The sequence below is a fragment of the Ctenopharyngodon idella genome, chromosome 18 (genome assembly GCF_019924925.1).
Source record: "Ctenopharyngodon idella isolate HZGC_01 chromosome 18, HZGC01, whole genome shotgun sequence".
NCBI lineage: Eukaryota > Metazoa > Chordata > Actinopteri > Cypriniformes > Xenocyprididae > Ctenopharyngodon > Ctenopharyngodon idella.
Window position 1 is genome coordinate 7,162,834 of NC_067237.1, and position 19,126 is coordinate 7,181,959.

General features: G+C 35.1%; 1 protein-coding gene across 1 annotated transcript in view; it reads left to right on the plus strand.

Annotated features, from left to right (window-relative positions):
* The first annotated feature begins 281 nt into the window (after positions 1 to 281).
* Positions 282 to 19,126, plus strand: part of rasa2 (RAS p21 protein activator 2) — a 55,339-nt gene continuing 36,494 nt past the window's right edge. The window contains exons 1-4 of the mRNA XM_051869612.1: positions 282 to 638; positions 12,808 to 12,931; positions 16,736 to 16,842; positions 16,932 to 17,026. Coding sequence (XP_051725572.1) covers positions 581 to 638; positions 12,808 to 12,931; positions 16,736 to 16,842; positions 16,932 to 17,026 — 384 coding nt within the window. The 5' untranslated portion in view covers positions 282 to 580. The remainder of the gene's footprint in view (positions 639 to 12,807; positions 12,932 to 16,735; positions 16,843 to 16,931; positions 17,027 to 19,126) is intronic.

Here is a 19,126-nt window from a genome sequence, read left to right on the forward strand (position 1 = left end):
ATAATATGATAATTACTGATGTTTTACAATATATTATTAATATACTCTGTCATAAAGGTAAAAAAAAAAAAAAAAGTTTTATGTATTAGTGATAATCATACTAATAACTAATGTGGTTTTCAAAATATTTTTATTCAATCTTAAAAGTCCTTTAAGGTCAGACAAAGTCTATCCACCAAACCATAGCTATCAGATTTGTACTGCTTTCCAAACTACCCACACAGTGGCTGTTTCAAAACCTAGTGAGCGGTGTATCTTGACAGTAATTTGGGGTATGGTAAGTACCTACAACGCCAAAAACGCTCTCTCAGTGAACAACTAAGTAAGTTTTAAAACACAAGTCAGTGGGTTTCTTCCGAGTGCCCCGTTCATCTGCTCTGTCGCTCGTCCTCCACTAGGGCTTCCGTTTGTTTTGACTACATGATGTTGCCTGTGTGAGTTGATTCACACAAATCCCGGTCTGGTGTCGCGACCAATCGCACTGAGCCGGTGACGCTTCGGGGCCGTCCGTCCGTGAGCCTGCATTCATAAACGGATGTGATAAGTGTTGAATGTACTGTACAGAGACGAAACTTGGACCATGGCGGAAGAAGACGACACGAAAATCCGGATTTTGCAGAGCCTCCGAGGAAAGATATGTAAGTGCGACACGCTGCGAGTTTGGTGTGTGTGTGGAAGAGTATGTTTAGATGGCTTAAGGAGAGAAAGAAAAGGATCGGCACGGGGGAAAGAGGGGCGCGGTAGGAGCAACACACACATACACACACACACACACTCACACTCAGAGTTACTGGATGGGGCTCTGAGAATCCAGCGCTGTTTGTCACATTTTACGCACCGTTTGGATATGTAGCTCACATGATTTTAGGTATTTTATGTTTAAGTAATGTTTACATCTTCAGTGACAGATACAGTTAATTTTTTCCCCCATTATCTGTGAGTTAGCCGTGGTGCTAACATGCTCCATAGCCTGGTTCCCCCTCACAACCGCCGTTTTTATTCACTAAAATGTCAGTACAGGAGTGAAACATTGTTCTTTATTTACCCGTTTTAACTAAACGCGTCTTTATGTGACCAGAGTTGGCGGTTGTTTGTTTCATTCTTACCCGGATTGAGGTTGTGAAATAGACGGTGGGATCCTCGCCGAAATTTGACAAATTCTGAGCTGGACGGAAGTTGTTGCATCGCTTTAAATACGCGAACACTGCCACAGATTATTATAGTATTTACAGTTTTCTTCAAAACCATTTGTAAAAGCGTATAGTATATTATGTATAACATAAACTTTTACTAAATAATTGTGAAGTGATTTCAAATTAAATATTACTTAGCACGCACTTAATTTATTTTCCACATTTATTATAGTTAGTACAATAATACTGTGGTAACTTGGTATTAGGAGCTACTGTCATCTAAAAAAGAAATTAAAATGACAGAAAGCTTTTTACACTCGGAAGATCCCATATTAATTTATTATGATTATACAATAGCTGGATTAACTATGGTATAGTTGCTTGTAAGGGTATTTGATATATTTACACGGTAAAAAGTGGATATGATCCTTATAAATGACATTCATTTGTATAATTAAGTACAGCCCTGTTGATTTAGTTATATAGAATGTAAGACATATTGCCCACTCGTACCAGGGAATCCCTGCAAAGTACCATGGAACTAAAATCATTTTTGGACAAGACACCTGGTTATACCAAATCATTTTTGGAGTTTTGCCATGGTAATAAAATGTTATGCTTTGAAAAGACAAATTCAGTTCAATTGTACATGAGTATCATTATCATTCATCACTATGGTAGGCCTATATGTCGCAGTACAGTGTAGAAATGTTTTAAGTAATAAATTTGTAATTACATCTAATAACATTTAAACAAACTGATCGGAAATTAAACTGCATGTTTTTTAAAGTGTACTGTTATATTACGTTTTGATACCATTATTGTAGAATGGTGTTTTTGGTAAAGTAAAATGTTTTGTCATGTAATAACATTTGAATTACATTCAGATTAACTGATTGGAAAATTGGAAAGGCAACAGCACATTTTTACGTGTACTATGATAATACTTTATGATACTCTTGGTACTTTTAGTGCATGGTACTTTTTTGTAAGGACAGCTGTCACTATTAGGCAAATGAAAGATCGCCGTGTCTGAAATAAAATGGTCCCTGAGATTTTGACATGTCAGGTGCGTTTTGAATAGACTGAGCTGATTTAAATTTAAGTTCAATTTATTTAAAGAGATATTTTCTTTACACTGTCAAAATGATTGGTGCTTATGTTCTTACTCTCTCCCACCCCTCACCCACCAAAAAAAAAAAAAAAAAAAAAAAATTGAACTGAAACCTTCTGTGTTGCAAGTAACTTCGTGGTAATTCATCGCTCACTGGAAAGCTCACTGGAAGCCTCATATCCAAATGATATTGCATAATTCATATGAAGTAGAATAGCTCTTCATTTTACTGGAGTATAAAAAGAAAAACTTTCAATATAATGTGATGAAAAAGATGTCCTGTGGTACGACATGTTATTTTTAACAAACTTCTGTTAAAATTTTTTATTTCCATTTATAACCCATATATAAGTTGTTTAGTACCTTAAAAACTAGTACCTTAATAGATCTTTCAGCATTAGTCTTATGTACAGCCCTTTATGCGCATTTTTAAAACTGTGTATGGGCGTATGATTGTGTGAATGACGCTTTTATCTTTTCACCTGGATGAGGGTAGGTTTTTCTGATTACAGTAACCACCCAGTAACCTGCGTTGCCAATATACTGAAACAGCTGTCTACAATGGGGGTGTGGGGGCGTTTTTTGTAGTTGGGACTTTCAGGGCATTTGGGAAACTTGAAAGTTCCAACCTCAGCTCAATTCCAATAATGTGTTGAGTAAAGTGATAAAAATGCTAATAACATGCTGTTATATGATGTGAATGTAAATTTCAAATACATGTATGTAAAATCATATAAAATTTTGTTTCATATGATCTGACAGAAAATATAAAAATGTTGTCATGTTTAGTGCACTAAAGTTACAGATAAACTTAAGGAAGAATTGGGAAAGTCCTTAGGAAATTACAGAGTACTGATAAATAATTGCTCTCTTGTTCGTAAATACTTTGGGAAGAAACCAGGTACTGTTCGCTTTTACATGATCTAACCTAAATTTCCTATAATTTAAACCTGACATGCTTTAAAAAAAAAAAAAGAAAAAAGAAAAGGATAAATCTCTAGTTGCTGAAAAATGTCAGAGCCTTCCGAAGAACTGTTTTTTAAATTACACACAACTGAAGTCTTTGGTCAAACCACTTTCTACTTTCTAGTTTTATTCGCCCTGACTGAAAAGATGAGGTTCAGGAAAAATCAGCGAGATACCGAATGAATGGCACACTGTAAACAGAGACATGTCCCATGACATCAATCATGTGCTATCAAATCAAATTGTCCAGCATATCCGAAACTCTCAAAGGGGACAGTGTAACACACGTAACCCTGAAGAACTGATCAGTTGCTAACTGTTTTAGTTGTGCAGTTAGTCTGTGGTTATTAACACACTGGGCTAAATATATGGTGTGGTTTGCTCCACTCCTATTTTTATGAAAGGATAAGGGCATTCATTTGTCTACTAGTGTTTTGTAGTTGGTTGACAACAACTGTTATGTCTTTGTCTAGTAATGGCTACTGCCCATTGGTCCGTGAGGTGAATGAATGCAGCTCGATGGCTTTCTCATTCACAAAAGCACACCACGGTTTCAGAATGACTGTTATGAGTTTTGAGTACGTAGGCCACTGTGTGCAGTGCGTCACAAAGGCTTTGTCCACGTAAGTGTCCTAATCGGGACGTATGTTAACAGCAAGCATAACCACAAATTGGGTTATGGCCTCAACAAACAAAAATAAACCATTCTGTGCATGCAGCCTTCATAATGTTTTTGATTTAATTCCTGCAATAATATCAATCTGCTAAAGCCACTGAGATTACAGAAAATCAGATATTAATTCAGATTTGGGCCACAATATGCCTGTGGACATGGTCAAAAATATGATAATAACAAATATACCTAGGCCAGGTGTTATAGTTCGTAGTTTCTGCAGAGAAATTAACACATAAAGATTTGAATAGCTTCCCAGAAGCGTCATACTTGATTTACGCAGTAAGAAAAAAAAATCCATAGAAAAACAGATAATATTACTAATACCTTTTTTTGTTAAGTTTACGTTCATTTCCTTTAACTCTAAAATACAACAATAATGCTGTATTTTTAAGGATTAAACCTATTTAAACCTATTTTTAAGGATTGTTAGCGTGTAGTAACTCACGAAAGTTGGCCACCTATTTTATTGAATATTAGTTTATAAGTTGACGGGAATCTCTATGATAGGTTATTTTATTCCTTTAGTATCATCATTAGGATATAGGGCTGCACGATTATGACAAAAAATCATAATTGTTGATTATTCCCTTGAAATTGTAATTGTGATTATTAATTATGATTAGCACAATTTACATCGAATGTTTTGAATAGCTTTATACCATTGTTTGAAGCAACTGCATGCCATATTTTTATATAAAAATAAGATGAAAACACTCTTCCTGAAAAACTTGTATTGCTTTTCTATAGCATTAAGCCTCAAATGTCAACTATACATTGGTTTGGTTTCTTCTTTAGATAAAAAAAAAAGTAAAAATAGGCATGGTATTATAATGTTATACTAAAACTAAAGTTAAAACAATGGAAAAAAAAACCTTAAGATAACTTGTAGAAAGAAAAAAACATCTTAGTCACACAGAATAATGTAAGTGGACTTTTTTTTTTCGTAATTGCGCCTTTGAACAGTTACGTAATTGTGGCATCTGTAATTGTAATCACGATTAGAAATTCAATTAATTGTGCAGCCCTAGGATATGTCATGACAATACAGATAGAAACACACTAAAAACACTCAGAACACCTTAGCAACATGCTAAAATACTCACACAACATCTTAGAAATATGCTAAAATCAACTCATAACACATTTGCAACACATTAACATTCAACACCTTAGCGGAATGCTAAAATTCTCTCAGAATGCCTTACAAACATGCTAAAACAACTAGAAAAACCTTAGAAACTTACTAAAATTCTCTCAGAATACCTTACAAACATACTAAAACAACTAGAAAAACCTTAGAAACTTACTACAATTCTCTCAGAACACCTGAGAAACATGCCTTAAACTATTCATAACACCTTAGCAATATTTTGCTCAAAATACCTTAGCATTGGTAAACGTTTTTTGTGATCTTGAGCCATGACTCTTTCCATTGGAAAGTGTAATTGGTACCCTCATGGACTAAAAGACTTTTTTGCTCACTCTGATGTTATCTTTTTCTTTTCTTTCCCCCTCTTTTTGCACACAAACGGCCACATTTACATGTGGTCACCAGCACCGGCTATCGGCAGGTGTGCGTGCACATATACAAACAGCAGGAGGAAATGTTTTCATGTTGTGATGTGTTGGAGAACTGTGAAGCATTCAGTAGTATACTAATAACAGCCAACAAAGAGGAACTGAACTAAGGGCTGGCTCTATGAGGACCATCTTACAACATACTCTTACGACTTTATACTGGCCACATTGTTCCTGTGTCAACCAATTCCGACGCTCTTATTAAAACATTTCAGTACTTGGTAGACAAAATTGATAGGCTATTATATTTAAACCACCATACAACCTTTTGTTTTCTAGTAGTGGTTATGTGTTTTCCTTACTTGTTACCCTGCATTCATGAAGTGATTGTACTGAACTTCATTTTAAAAAAAGGTTGTCCTTCTCTTCTAGAGAAAATAGACTAGAAATAATGATGACTCATCTTGTACTCATTGGCGTGTCCAGAATTTACTCCAATAAAAAGCCTGCTACTCTCTCGCAAAAGCGTAAAGCAAACCATGATTTTGTGGTCAGTGATGTGAAGTCTGTTGGCTATTTTAAAAAGAAAACAAGCTCTTTGATATGTCACACCCAAAAGACCTGTTTCATCTGTGCTCGTCAAGTGATTTCATGGGGTCTTTAAACATAGCAAACAAGCTGAGGTTGGTGTTTAAAACTTGTGGCTCACACTCATTGACTCATAACCTTCTGACCGCTTACTTCATTCACTCTCAAACCTCATCCTTCTCTTGCGCCTTCATACTTCTTTCACAATAACTATTTTGTTACAAACAGTTTTGTACAACACATAAAAACTATCCATAAATCATACCAGTAAAGCAGAAGTATTACTTTCACACATACGCACACATTTAATATGTGACAACCTACAGCATATACATTCACTGACCACTTTATTAGGTACACCCGTTCAACTGCTTGTTAATGCAAATATCTAATCAGCCAATCACATGGCAGCAACTCAATGCATTTAGGCATGTAGACATGGTAAAGATGATCTACTGAAGTTCAAACTGAGGATCAGGGGAAGAATTTAAGTGATTTAAGTGACTCTGAACGTGGCATGGTTGTTGGTGGCAGACGGGCTGGTCTGAGTATTTCAGAAGCTGCTGATCTACTGAGATTTTCACGCACAATCATCTCTAGGGTTTACAGAGAATGATTGGAAAAAGAGAAAAATATCAGTGAGCAGCAGTTCTGTGGGTGAAGATACCTTGTTGATGTCAGAGGTCAAAGGAGAATGGCCAGACTGGTTCGAGCTGATAGAAAGCCAACAATTTACCACTCATTTACCAATCAAATTATCACTCATTACAAACAAGCTACGCAGAAGAGCATCTCTGAACGCACAAAACCTCGAACCATAAAGCAGATGGGCTACAGCAGAAGAAGACCACACCAAGTGCTACTCCTGTCAGTGTAGAACAGGAAACTGAGGCTACAATTTGCAAGGACTCACCAAAATTGGACAACAGAAGATTGGGAAAAGGTTGCCTGGTCTGGTGAGTCTTGATTTCTGTTGCGACATTCAGATGGTATAGTCAGAATTTGGTGTACCTAATAAAGTGGCCGGTAAATGTAGTTTATACTCATATATATATATATATATACTGTGTATATATTTTGTCTCATACTTTCAGATGTCACTGGGGTTGAGGGAACAGCACTAGGGCTATGTTCAGAATACTCATAGTATGCAGTATATACTGTATACTGTCAGTTTTTTTCAATGTATGAGCATCCATAATGTCCAGCTAAATTTGCCAAAATGTGCAGCATAACACATTGCACATATTAGTATCCCACAATACAGTGCACTTAACCTGACCTTCCATTTCCAGTGTAACACATGATGTGTGTTGATTTTATTTTTATTTTATTTTGCAAGAAGAAAGAGTGATACATCACATGAAACTAGCACAGCTACCGGTTTTATGTCTAATGGAAATTGGTTGCTTGGGACAAAGGTCAGTTACATAGAATATCAGTCATTTTTTAAATATTTGACCACTGAATGTCATAATTGACCAATCAGAAACAAGTATTCAAGAGAGCTTTGTAATAACCTGTGTAATAACCTAATAAGCTGTGTGATAATAAAATTTATTTCTGATTTGGCTAATACTGGACACCATGCTAATGCTCTTAAAAAATAGTCAATATGCTGTCAGATAGTAGACTAGTACTCAATTCCAAACACAGCCCATGTTTTGTTCTAAAGTTAGCTTTTCTGCCTATTCAGTGTTTTTCTAAGGAACTTCAGTTTTTTTACAAGGACTTTGCAAAGTTAAATTATTATGAGCCTGGCTAAATTAGGGTCAAAGATGGGGTCAAAAACTAACCAACTCAGTGTTTCCCCTTCTGGTCTATCCGGTGGATCTATGTTAAGTTCTTTTAAAAGCAGTTAGGGATCACAGCGGGTCTCTGGAGCTGGTTGTGAGTGATTCAGGGCAGGAGGGCTTAGCACAGAGCTCAAGAGTCGCTTTAGTTTTCACAGTCAGTGGCACTGGGATTAGACATTAATAGTTTTTTAAAGAGCTGAAGCAGATTGACGCTGTCACCTCACACACCCTTAGTGTACAGTGCTTATACAGTTAACACTAAACAGTCTCTGCTTTTACCACCAAACGAAGTGATGCAAGAGCGAATGTGATATTAACTAACTGTTGCAATGTCACTCACAAGATCATATTGTGTACTAAAAATATTAAAGAATATAGATTTAAACTATTTCTGTCAGCTGCCATCAGCGTATTTCTGCCTAAAATTAACATGTATCAAGCTGTTATGAATAGAAGCTCAATAATATTGAATAATAATAGTAATAATGTGATATTTTTTTTCATTCTTGGTTAAATCAGCAGTTTAGCTTTCCTTGTAGGCATGCGTTCTGTGGCCATTTGTCTTGTCTTGTTTTTTGTTTATTTTTTTATTTTTATTTTTTTTCTTGTCTTTGGTGTTTTGTTTTGTCTCATCTTGTTTTTGTTTTTTTTGTTTGTTTGTTTTTTTTCTACATAACTTAAACTCAGTTACAATTGTGACAATAGTAAAAACAGATGGTTCTGTTTTTTTTTTTTTTTTGTTGTTGTTGTTTTTTTTTTGTCTAGTGTTTGGTGTTTTGTTTTGTCTTCTGTATCCAAAAATACTCTAAAACTGATGGTTATGTTATGTTTTGTATTATTTTTGTGTGTGTTTGTATTTGGGGTTTTGTCTTGTTTTGGTTTTTGTCCAAATACTCCAGAAACTAAAACTCACAGTTGTGACAGTAGCGAAACCGATGGTTCTGTACAGATAAAATGCAACTAGAGTCTGTAGATGTTTTCCCCTTATTTCTACATTGATTTTGAAGGAAAATCTGTGTAATTCTGATCAATTGAAATACCTTAAAATGTGATAAAACAGAACACGACACTCTTATTTTTAGCAGAAAGAAATATCATAATTAGGCAAAATTTTTAATCCTGCAAGAGCCTAAGGATGTTGAACATTAAGGGTGCTGAAGGAGATCTGGGAAATGCTAACATTAGCATGCTAGCAATTAAAGCGTATGATCCAATCCTCCCTGCAAATCGTTGTCCAAAGCCACGCCTCCTCCAAAACATGAACGCACACACACACACACAGCTGCTCTCGGCAAACTGTACAAGAAAAGATGTAAAAAACTACCTCATGTCTCAAAGCATATAACATTACAATAATAATGAACATAAACAACTTAGAGAGCTTGTACCTGACTGCTGCAGATTCATTTCAGTGTTGATACTGTTGACTAGTGGTTCAACGGATCACAAAACTCACGGTTCAGATCATATCACGGTTATTAAGTCACGGATCGGATCATTTTTCGGATCAGCACAAAAAAAATAAAAAAATGGGGGGTGGGGGGTAACTTTGCATTTATTACGTAGCCCACTTTAACTACTCCAATACCACAGCAGAAACTATTAGCCTAATACATTATTAAAGGCAAGTGAACAGACTGTAAAAAGAACAAATACTGTACACCAATTACAAGCATAGATAAATACATCATAAAGTTAAAAAATAAAGTATAAGGTCTAACTGTAGTATTAATTTTTGTGTACAGAAATGTAATAATTAAATGTAAAATGACACTGTTCACTTTATAAATTTAATATAGATTAATCTTTGTTAAAGCTGTGCTATGTACACATCCGATAGATACACATCCGAATTCTCACCTCGTTCAATTAAGACATAACCGAATGTGTTTACGAGAATACTTGCCGAGAGGGGTATTTTGACTGACATAGTGCGTGTATGTGTATATCCAAGTGCATTGAGGACGCGAAAGAGAAATCAATTTGGAGTTTGCCAGCTATCTGAAATGCGCCTCTCTCTCTGTGTGCGCGCGAGTCTTGTATGTATGTGCGTCAGTGAGCACCGATAACAGCGTGGCGTGCGATACCGAATTAAATCCTTTTGCCTCTTCTAGCGCTGGAATGGTTTTATATCTATTTAATGTGTAAACTAGCAAGACAAAACACGTGCAAATGATAACCTTTCACTCTATTGCGGTTAAACTTGCAATTGATCCGCAAATCACATGCGTCCCGAACCGTGGGGCTTGATCCATATGGATCACGGATCAACAACGATCCGTTTAACCACTACTGTTGACATGGATATGCTTAATTCTGAGTCTGACTGAACAGCTCTGGTTAGAAGGTCACAGGTTGCCATCTCTTAATTACGGTAGTTATGGTGTGAACGCAGCATAAACTTGTTGTTTTGATTCGGCTGCTGTTTGTTTGTGGTGCTCCGTGACTAACGTCTGTCTACATAAACTCTGCATAGCATGAAACGTGCTGATGATGTATGATGTCTGTGTGAACAGGTGTGCGAGGGAATGTAAAAACATACACTGACAGGCAGGTAGGACATTGTATTATTTAATTTGGTCCGAATAAAGATTGGATGAACATTGTATGGTCCTACACCTTCCACAGACTATATATATTTATAAAAATACATTTAGACCATTTAACATAGTGATTGCTATCAGAATATGAGACTTTTAACCAGCATAACAAAAAATGTTTCTGTAGAGAATTGCACCTTTAATGATGGGTGTGAACAGTAAATGATGGCCATCCAATTCTGTGGAAAGATTCAGAGCTTTAGGCAGAGTTTTGCATTATTTAACTGGTATGGTTTTAATCATATCTTTTATTTTCATCGGCCCAAATCATTTCACAGAAATGTTTCCGGTATGGTTGCATTTTTTACACAGTTTTTGTTCAAGTTTGTTTATGTCTATGAATGTGTATGAGTACGAGTGCATGTAGGGAACTCCAGAGTTTAGTGTCTGCATGTGTGTGGAGCCCTGTGTATCTTGTTTGTTCATGCCTCACGGTTGTGGTTTGTGTTCACTTCCGTTGCTAAGCATACAGTGCTACACATGTTCGCTTCTCTTCATCACACCTGTGTGTGTGAGAAGGGAGGGTTAACTCTAGGGCATTGGCTGCTATCTCGGCTCCCTGCGGCAGTATGCTGTTGGGAGTTTAGTTTCCTCTGAGTCTTTATCTGTGTCGACTGTGAGCATCATTATGAGCTGCTCTGGGTTGCATTTGCTGTTGTTTTCTGAATGGTTCAGGGGAAGAGGTGTGTGTGCGTGTGCCGGAAACCGAGACTGTGTAATAGCTATAGGTGTATGTTGCAGACTTTGTGCATTCAGTCTCTGCTCCCTAATGAGAATATAAGCATCTCTTGTAGGGTGAATTTTTATAGGGTCATCAACACATTATGGAGTAATATTTCAGCCCAAAAGAAGAAAAGAAATTATATTTTGCATGCAAAAAATTAAGGTTATTTTTAAGATATGCATTTTGACATTATTTTCATGACATATTGGCCTCTGAATTCTCTTTTTGCAAAAAAAATAAATAAAAATATCTCATTATCATCACTATTATGCATCAATGATCTGTTTTGACACTAAATCAGCATAAATAACATTCAAAAACTATATATATACAGTCAAACCAAAAATTATTCTATACACTATATATAATTTTTTTATTTTTTTACTAGTGGGTACAGGACACTATAGTTCATTTATGTAAGTGAGGATAGCAAAATAAAGTAAACTGTGACATATTACCCCAAAAAAATTCTCATACAGTGGACTACCAGTAAAATTGATGAAAAATTTGGGACCAAAAATGACCTGACCTTTGACCTGATCATGTTTTGCTTAAGTGTTATCTGACATAATTAAGATTAATTTATTCTGACACAGTTTAACTCTGAGATCTTGTCATATTTTATTACCATTTTTTAAAACTATAGTGAATAAACTGTATTAATGAATGAAATGATCAAGGTGTCTGAATAAATTTTGGTTTGACTGTGCATATATATATATATGTGTGTGTGTGTGTGTGTGTGGGCGCGTGTGTGTATTTTTTTAAAACATAAATATTTAACAATTATATTGAACTTCATTTTAATTTGCATTATGGGAATGAGAATAATATTTTGTTTTTGTATTACAGAAATGAAAATTTGAGAGGAAATTGTTTTTTATTATTTGATATGATATTGTTAAAAATGTTAAAAATGATAAAGGTCATGAAATAGGCTGTATTGTCTTTATGCAAAATATAATTCTTAGTTTTTCTTTAATTTGCGATGAAATATGACGTGCATGCCTTCTTACAAACATAAGGTTGTCTCTACTCAGAACATGTTCAACAGCTGAATCGCAAGACAACCATTTTATGAATGGCTTTTTCAAAAAAAGGCAATATTTTGTGGTGATTTTAGAGGCTTAAAACTGAAAGCAGTGAACCACAATAAAGAATCCAGAGCATCTAAAAAAATATAAATTTGAGATAAAAAGTTATAAGGTTTATTAATTGCTCTTGCATTCTCTAGCTGTGTCATCCTGGTTTGATGTGGTCTGGATCAGTTATGGCTACATCTGCCCTCTGACATTAATATGTGTGGTTGTGTATGTGTGTGTTTTTGAATTTGATCTTTTGAATCAGCGCTCTCCTGGAAGCCCCAGTGCATGCTGGGAGGAAGTTAATGCTTCTCGTCTGTAACCACATCTTAGATGAGCTCCACGTACATCAGCCACATCCGCCTCAAGCCTCTGCACCACCACAGCGCTCCTGCAAGTGTGTGCGTGCGATAGTGTGTCTTAGTGGCCGTACATCGCCGACCCCACAACTGGCAAACCTCTAATTAAAATGCAATTTTAAAAATTTACATAACACAGATTGTCCTTAGGCAGATTTTATATACACTGACATTTTATTTTTGGGAAAACTTTATCTGTAATATCCTCTGCAATAATGTGAATTACACACCTATTATTCTCCTCTCGGCAGGTGAAGCAAAGAATCTGGGTCCGAGCTCAGGGCCGAACCGTCTCCGTGACCTCTGCACCTTCTGTACAATCAGTTTGGACCAGGAGGAAGTATACCGCACAAAAGTCTATGAGAAGAGTGTAAGGTGAGATGGTAAACACACATAAGCACACAAATATCACATGCAAACTATGTGCTGATGATATTTATCTTAAAAGTACAGCACTTCTCATATATGTGGTTTTCGTGCTGCTTCACAAAAATGCAGGCCTACAATTTTTTTTTTTCTGTCTGTTATATACACGTGATTTGAACAAGAGCAGAAACACTGCCCTTTTATGTTGTTTTATTTCGTCCATCACAGTAGTTGCTCAAAATACCATATATTACCACATTAATCAACTAGATTTAAAGATAAAGAAAATGTGAATATGTTTTAACCACCCTAAACTTACCGGTACAATGCTATACTGGAAAACGTGGTATCCCGCAATTGTTACTGTAATTTGTACCTGATCTAACCCTTAAAGGGACAGTTCACAGAAAAATTAAAATTCTGTCATCATTTACTCACCCTCATGCCGTTCCAAACCCATAAGACTTAGGTTTCATTAAAAAAAAAAAAAAATTGAAAGTCCAGGTGACCAAAAAGTTCATAAAGACATTGTAAAATGAATCCATATGAATCAAGCACTTTAATCCAAGTCTTTTCTAGAGAAAAATCACTTTAAATTGAGTTTTGCTGGTGTTTGGTTATGTTAAATAATATTTTTGATTTCACATTTTTGTGATTGCACATTTTTAGGTTAAATCTTTTTGGTAACACTTTACAATAAGGTTTCATTAGTTAACATTAATTAATGTATGAACTAACAATAAACAAAACATTTTTTATAGTATTTATTATTAATCTTTGTTAATGTTAGTTAATAAAAATACAGTCGTTCATTGTTTGTTCATGTTAGTTCACAGAGCATTAACTAATGTTAACAAACACAACTTTTAATTTTAATAATGTAAAAGTAAATGTTGAAATTAACGTTAATTCAGATTAATAAATGCTGTAGAAGTATTGTTCATTCTTAATTCATGTTAAGTAAAGTTGTTAATTAATGAAACCTTATTGTAAAGTGTTCTTTTTTTTTATGCAGATGTTAAAGGGGTAATATTAATTCACCCCAAAAATGAAAATTCTGTCATTTACTAACCCTCATGTTGCTTTCGCTCATCTGTGAAACACACAAAAAAAAGGCATTTTGAAAAGTTTTTTGCTTATACAATAAAAAGGGGAGTCTGAAGTTATTTTGGACCCCATTAACTTTCATTGTATGGGCAAAAACAGTTCAAACATTCTTCAGAATATTTTCTTTTGTGTTCCACAGGAGAAAGAAAGTCATACAGGTTTGGAACTCAAAAAAATTAGTATATGAAATTTCACTATCCCTTTAAGTTATTCTGAGTGTTTTAGCAGGTTGCTGGGGTATTCTGGGTGGTTGCTTAAAGGGATAAAATTTATAAAGTTGTAAATATGGATGTTTTTCTTACAAAAACGCATTGCTTCGCTTCAGAAGGCCTTTATTAACCCCCTGGAGTCGTATGGATTACTTTTTTTTTATGGATGGATGCATTATTTTTGGCTTCAAAACGTGGCCCCCCATTCACAAACATTATAAACTATGGAGGACTAAAGATATGTTTAAATATATCTCCGATTGTGTTCGTCTGAAAGAAGATAGTCATATACACCTAGGATGGCTTGAGGGTGAGTAAATCATAGGATAATTTTCATTTTTGGGTGAACTATCCCTTTAATGGCCAAGTCAAAAAAGCCAAGCCCAAGTCTCTAAGGTATTTTTCAATGCAGTTCTATGCAATGATTTGAGGTAGCATAAATAGTATGGGAATGTGTGCAGCCTTTTAATATTTTAATTAAAATTTTTGTTTTTATTTTTTTTATTAAAATAAAAACATATATATTAACCATTTACTCATTGATTATACTCAAAGTAGACCTTCCACTCTCATGGTTCATCTTGATATCAGACGTGCATTGTGTTCGACGATATTACAGTGTGTACATTTTTGGTTGCAAAACCGTCTAGTCATTGAAAGAAGCACATTTTCTTTATCTCACACTCTTTCTAAAGGCTTTTCCTCTCGTGGTATTTCACAACTGTTTTTTCCCCTCTGTTCAAAGGGCTCTGTTGGCTGTGTCTAAGGAAGGGTGTCCACCTACGCGTTCCCTCACTTTTCTCTCTCACACTTGCTATCTAGCACTCCTGTCTTTCGTTCACACACTCTCTCAAAGCATGAAGGTTTTCCTCCAGTCTTTCTTCACCTCTCCTAATCTTTCTTTCACTCATCTGGCTTATTATTAAACAATTTTTTGAGTTTGAGGCCATTCATGCGTGCCTTGTCGCCACGTTTTCGGTATTTCGATTCGAGTGCCGTACCTGTAGCAGTGTTGGGGAGGTCAGAATCTGTTTGTGTGTGAATGTATGTGGGAGCGCATGCGCTCTTGAGTGCGGGGGCTATGAGTGTGTAATATGTGTGTGTGTAAGAGAGCTGGAGTGTGTGTGGGTGGATGAGCATTCTCCTCTCAAGTCTAAGCTGAGGTATTTGACTGTTGCAGTCACACAGCTAGAAGTAATTCTTTTACATGTTAAATCTTTTGGACATTTTTTTACTCCTTAATATGTTATACAGATTTTTACATCTGACATTCCTTGCTTACACGGACCCCAAAAAGTATTTGGACACTTGAGCAGAATGAACACGTTTGTAGTTATGAACATGATTTACTATCATTGAGCAACCACAAAGTGTCACAGTACTTTTTATTTTAATTATATCTATTATAACTGACATTTAATTTATATAATAATTTATCTGTTCATATAGGTTCGTTTTATCATTTAAACTAATCTAATTGTTGTGAAATGTTTTTAAATCAATGTCATTTTGTTTGATCATTTGTTATATAATGCAGTGAAAGTCATACATTTCTAATAGTGTCAACAAACTGTGTCAATGACACATGTAGGGCACTATGAAATCCATTTTATTTTTCCCAAATTTCTTTTTTTTTTCATTTTAATTTTTCTGGATTGTGTTTTTTCTTTTTTTTTAATTTTCATTTTTCTGGTTTTAATGGTTAAATTAAAGTTAAAAGCATGTCTAATTGATTGGAATCATGATTATTAAAAGTTTAACAAAATTACAATTTAGGTATCTATTCAGTTTCATTTTTCCCAATTTCTGTGTTTTCAGTTTTGATTTTCCCACTTTAATAGATTAATTAAATGGTAATAATAAAAAAGCATGTCTAATCACCAGAATTCATAAAACTTTAACAACTAAATAATTTGTTTATTTATTTATTTATTTACAATAATATGAAATGTGAAATGGCCATATGAAATGTTTCCTTTTTCAGAAATATTTTTAAATTTTCTGGCTTTATGATTTAATGCCAGTTTGTTTTGAATGGTGATAGTCAAATGAAGGCTTAAAGCATTAACAATTTTATTAAGTTTTTAAAATGTGATCAAATGAAAAGTAAACAATTCCTTTGGCAAACAAAGTTCTGATATTTATTTTTTTTAAATCAGATATATCAAACAGCTGTAAAACTATAAAATCAAAATTGACCCTGTTGACTTTCTGAATAAATGTCCCTGGTTTTATTGTCCAGTGATTCGTGATTTCTTGCTCTGAATTATTCAAAAGAAACTTGTTTGCTTTCAGAATTTCTCCATTATTTTCTTTTCCGCTAACATAACCATGGTCGTGAATATTACATATAACTTTAGATAAGATCAACTAAATTTGTTTGTTTTTTTTTTATACCAAATGTAATAACGTTCTCCACCTCTAATGCAATGTTTGTTGCAGTTTTGTGTTTGGAGTCACTGTGGTTGTGATTGACGATCTCTGTCCTTTGCTTTAGTCCGTTCTATGGCGAGGACTTCTACTTCGAAATTCCGCGCCCATTCCAATGCCTGTCCTTCTACGTGTATGCCAAGAGCATGTTCCAAATAAGGGATCTACCTGTAGGTCAGTATCTTTCGCCCTTGTTTTTTATCTCATGTACAAGACTAATACACAGTGTACATGTCAACTAAAGCTTGTGTGTGTGTTTGTAGGGAAAGTAGCCATCAGGAAGGAAGATCTATATAAGTACTGCGGGAAAGAGAACTGGTTTCACTTACAACCTGTGGACCCAAACTCAGAAGTTCAGGTGAGTGAACAGTTAGATGGCATTGAAGTTATCATTCAACACACAAACACACACCCAACAGAGCAATACATGAATACACAGCCTTACTTCCCTTCTGTGGTTAGTCTCCAGTCGTGGTTTGAGCCAATCGGGTGAGTTTATGATTACTCATTGCCTCGCTATACCCAATGAGATCAATGTATGATTAGTCAGCTCTAATATGTGGTCCAATGACTTGAAAGCAGATGCAGGCACAACTCCACATCCTGTTTTTGTGTATGGTGTATGCACAGATCTGTTTTGTACACAAGTATGATTCACTATTCAGCAGATCTGGGGGCAGGGGTGTGGATTTACTGTATCAGAAACAAAAAGTGTTTACGTAAAGGAATTTGCTTTTTGTAAAAGTCTGTTTTGAAAAAAAAAAATTCAAATAGCAGTTTGCCAGCCAAGGAAATTAAACTTTGCATAAGTGTTTTTACATTTGTATGTGTATTAATAACATCGGTTTTAATTGAAATTTGGCAATATTTCGAATACTTGCAATATATTTGTGATGATTTTTCAACGTAAGTAAGTGGTGTTGTGAATATTGTGCAATTTTGTTTGTTTTATTTTTAAACTTTGTCAGTAGGCTAGTTTCATAATCCTTCCTGCTTTGTGACTTGCAAGAAGGTGTTTTAGTAGTGATACTTTAAGGCTGGAATACACTACACGACTTTTGCTCAGATTTTTGCCCCAATTTGTGGTCTAGATGAGTCGACAATAGCTGCTGAAAGTGTGTGCCAGTCTGCAGATTTTGGACAGTCAGAGTTGACTGAATTCACAGAAAAACACATAGTGTATGATTTTTTTAGTATTTCAAAACATGTCTGATATTTTGGGCCGATTTTGGAACACATATTGTAGTGTATGACTATGGATGGGCAATATGACCAAATTCTTATATCATGAAATGAGTAGTTTTATTTCACGATAACGATATATCGCAATATATATATTTTTTGCTTTAAATAAGGTTTTTATGATATCAAAATTTTTGATACCATTGAAATTTCATAACTCTCATCACCAATTTTAATATTACCAAAAAACTACACTAGAACAAAGACCTACCTGAAAAACTTCAAGCACTAAATAAGAAATACTTCATAAATTGTATAAGTAATTAAATACAAAAAACACTCAAGTCTTCGGTGTAATAAATACAAATTTATTATTATTAAAGTTACAAAAGTGATTCAGTCAGGAGCAGTGAGTGATTTTTCTCTTTGTCTTTTGTTGTTTGATTAACATTAGTAACACAGCAGGCAGCAAGTTTGTTAGGCTGCTGTCACTTTAAGAATGAATACACTGATCTAATATACTGATACACATGTGCTTTCTCAACTGTTTACGTTAACTTAAGAATACTCGCAAAGACAGCCACGTAAGTGTGGGTATTTGACCGTTCAAACCCAATAGAACTCAGTTCAGTACTCACACGCTCTATGCGCAGCGGCTTCATGTGCGCGCCTCTCTCAGATCTTACAGACTAGAGTGTACAGGTATTAAATTCTTACTTTTTCGCTGCTTATTGCACTTCAACAAGTTTAAAGTCACTTGTTTTTAAATAGCAATACTTAAAAATGCATGCAAATGATAAGATTTTGTGACGGCGAGGCACAGAGCATGTAACCACGATAGAGACGATAGTCCAAAATCTTTGGACCGTGTCTATCCACCAATAGCCGCATCCAAATGCGCTTGGCTCGTTTTTTCTTTTGTGACTCAGCACACAACTACTGCGGCCGTCTCCTGCACATCCATGTTTGTTTTATCTGTCACACAACGAGGCACGTGTATCTGTGAGTTTGTTGTGTTCAGAACGATTTGAAAGTCTGGAAGAGTATGAACCTCAGTGGTTTAGTGTATGATGCCTAGTTTTCCTCTGTAACTATTTTCAAAGCCGGCAAGTTTATGATAGTGTTTAGTGTTTTAAAAGTCGTGTAGTGTATTCCAGCCATTAGCAGCAACTTTTTTTTAATCTGAGTTGATAAGATTATTTTCCCTAAATCAGTTCAAACTGTCTGTTTCAATTAATAGATTCGAAACCCTGATTCATTGTTTTCAGTCTCACAG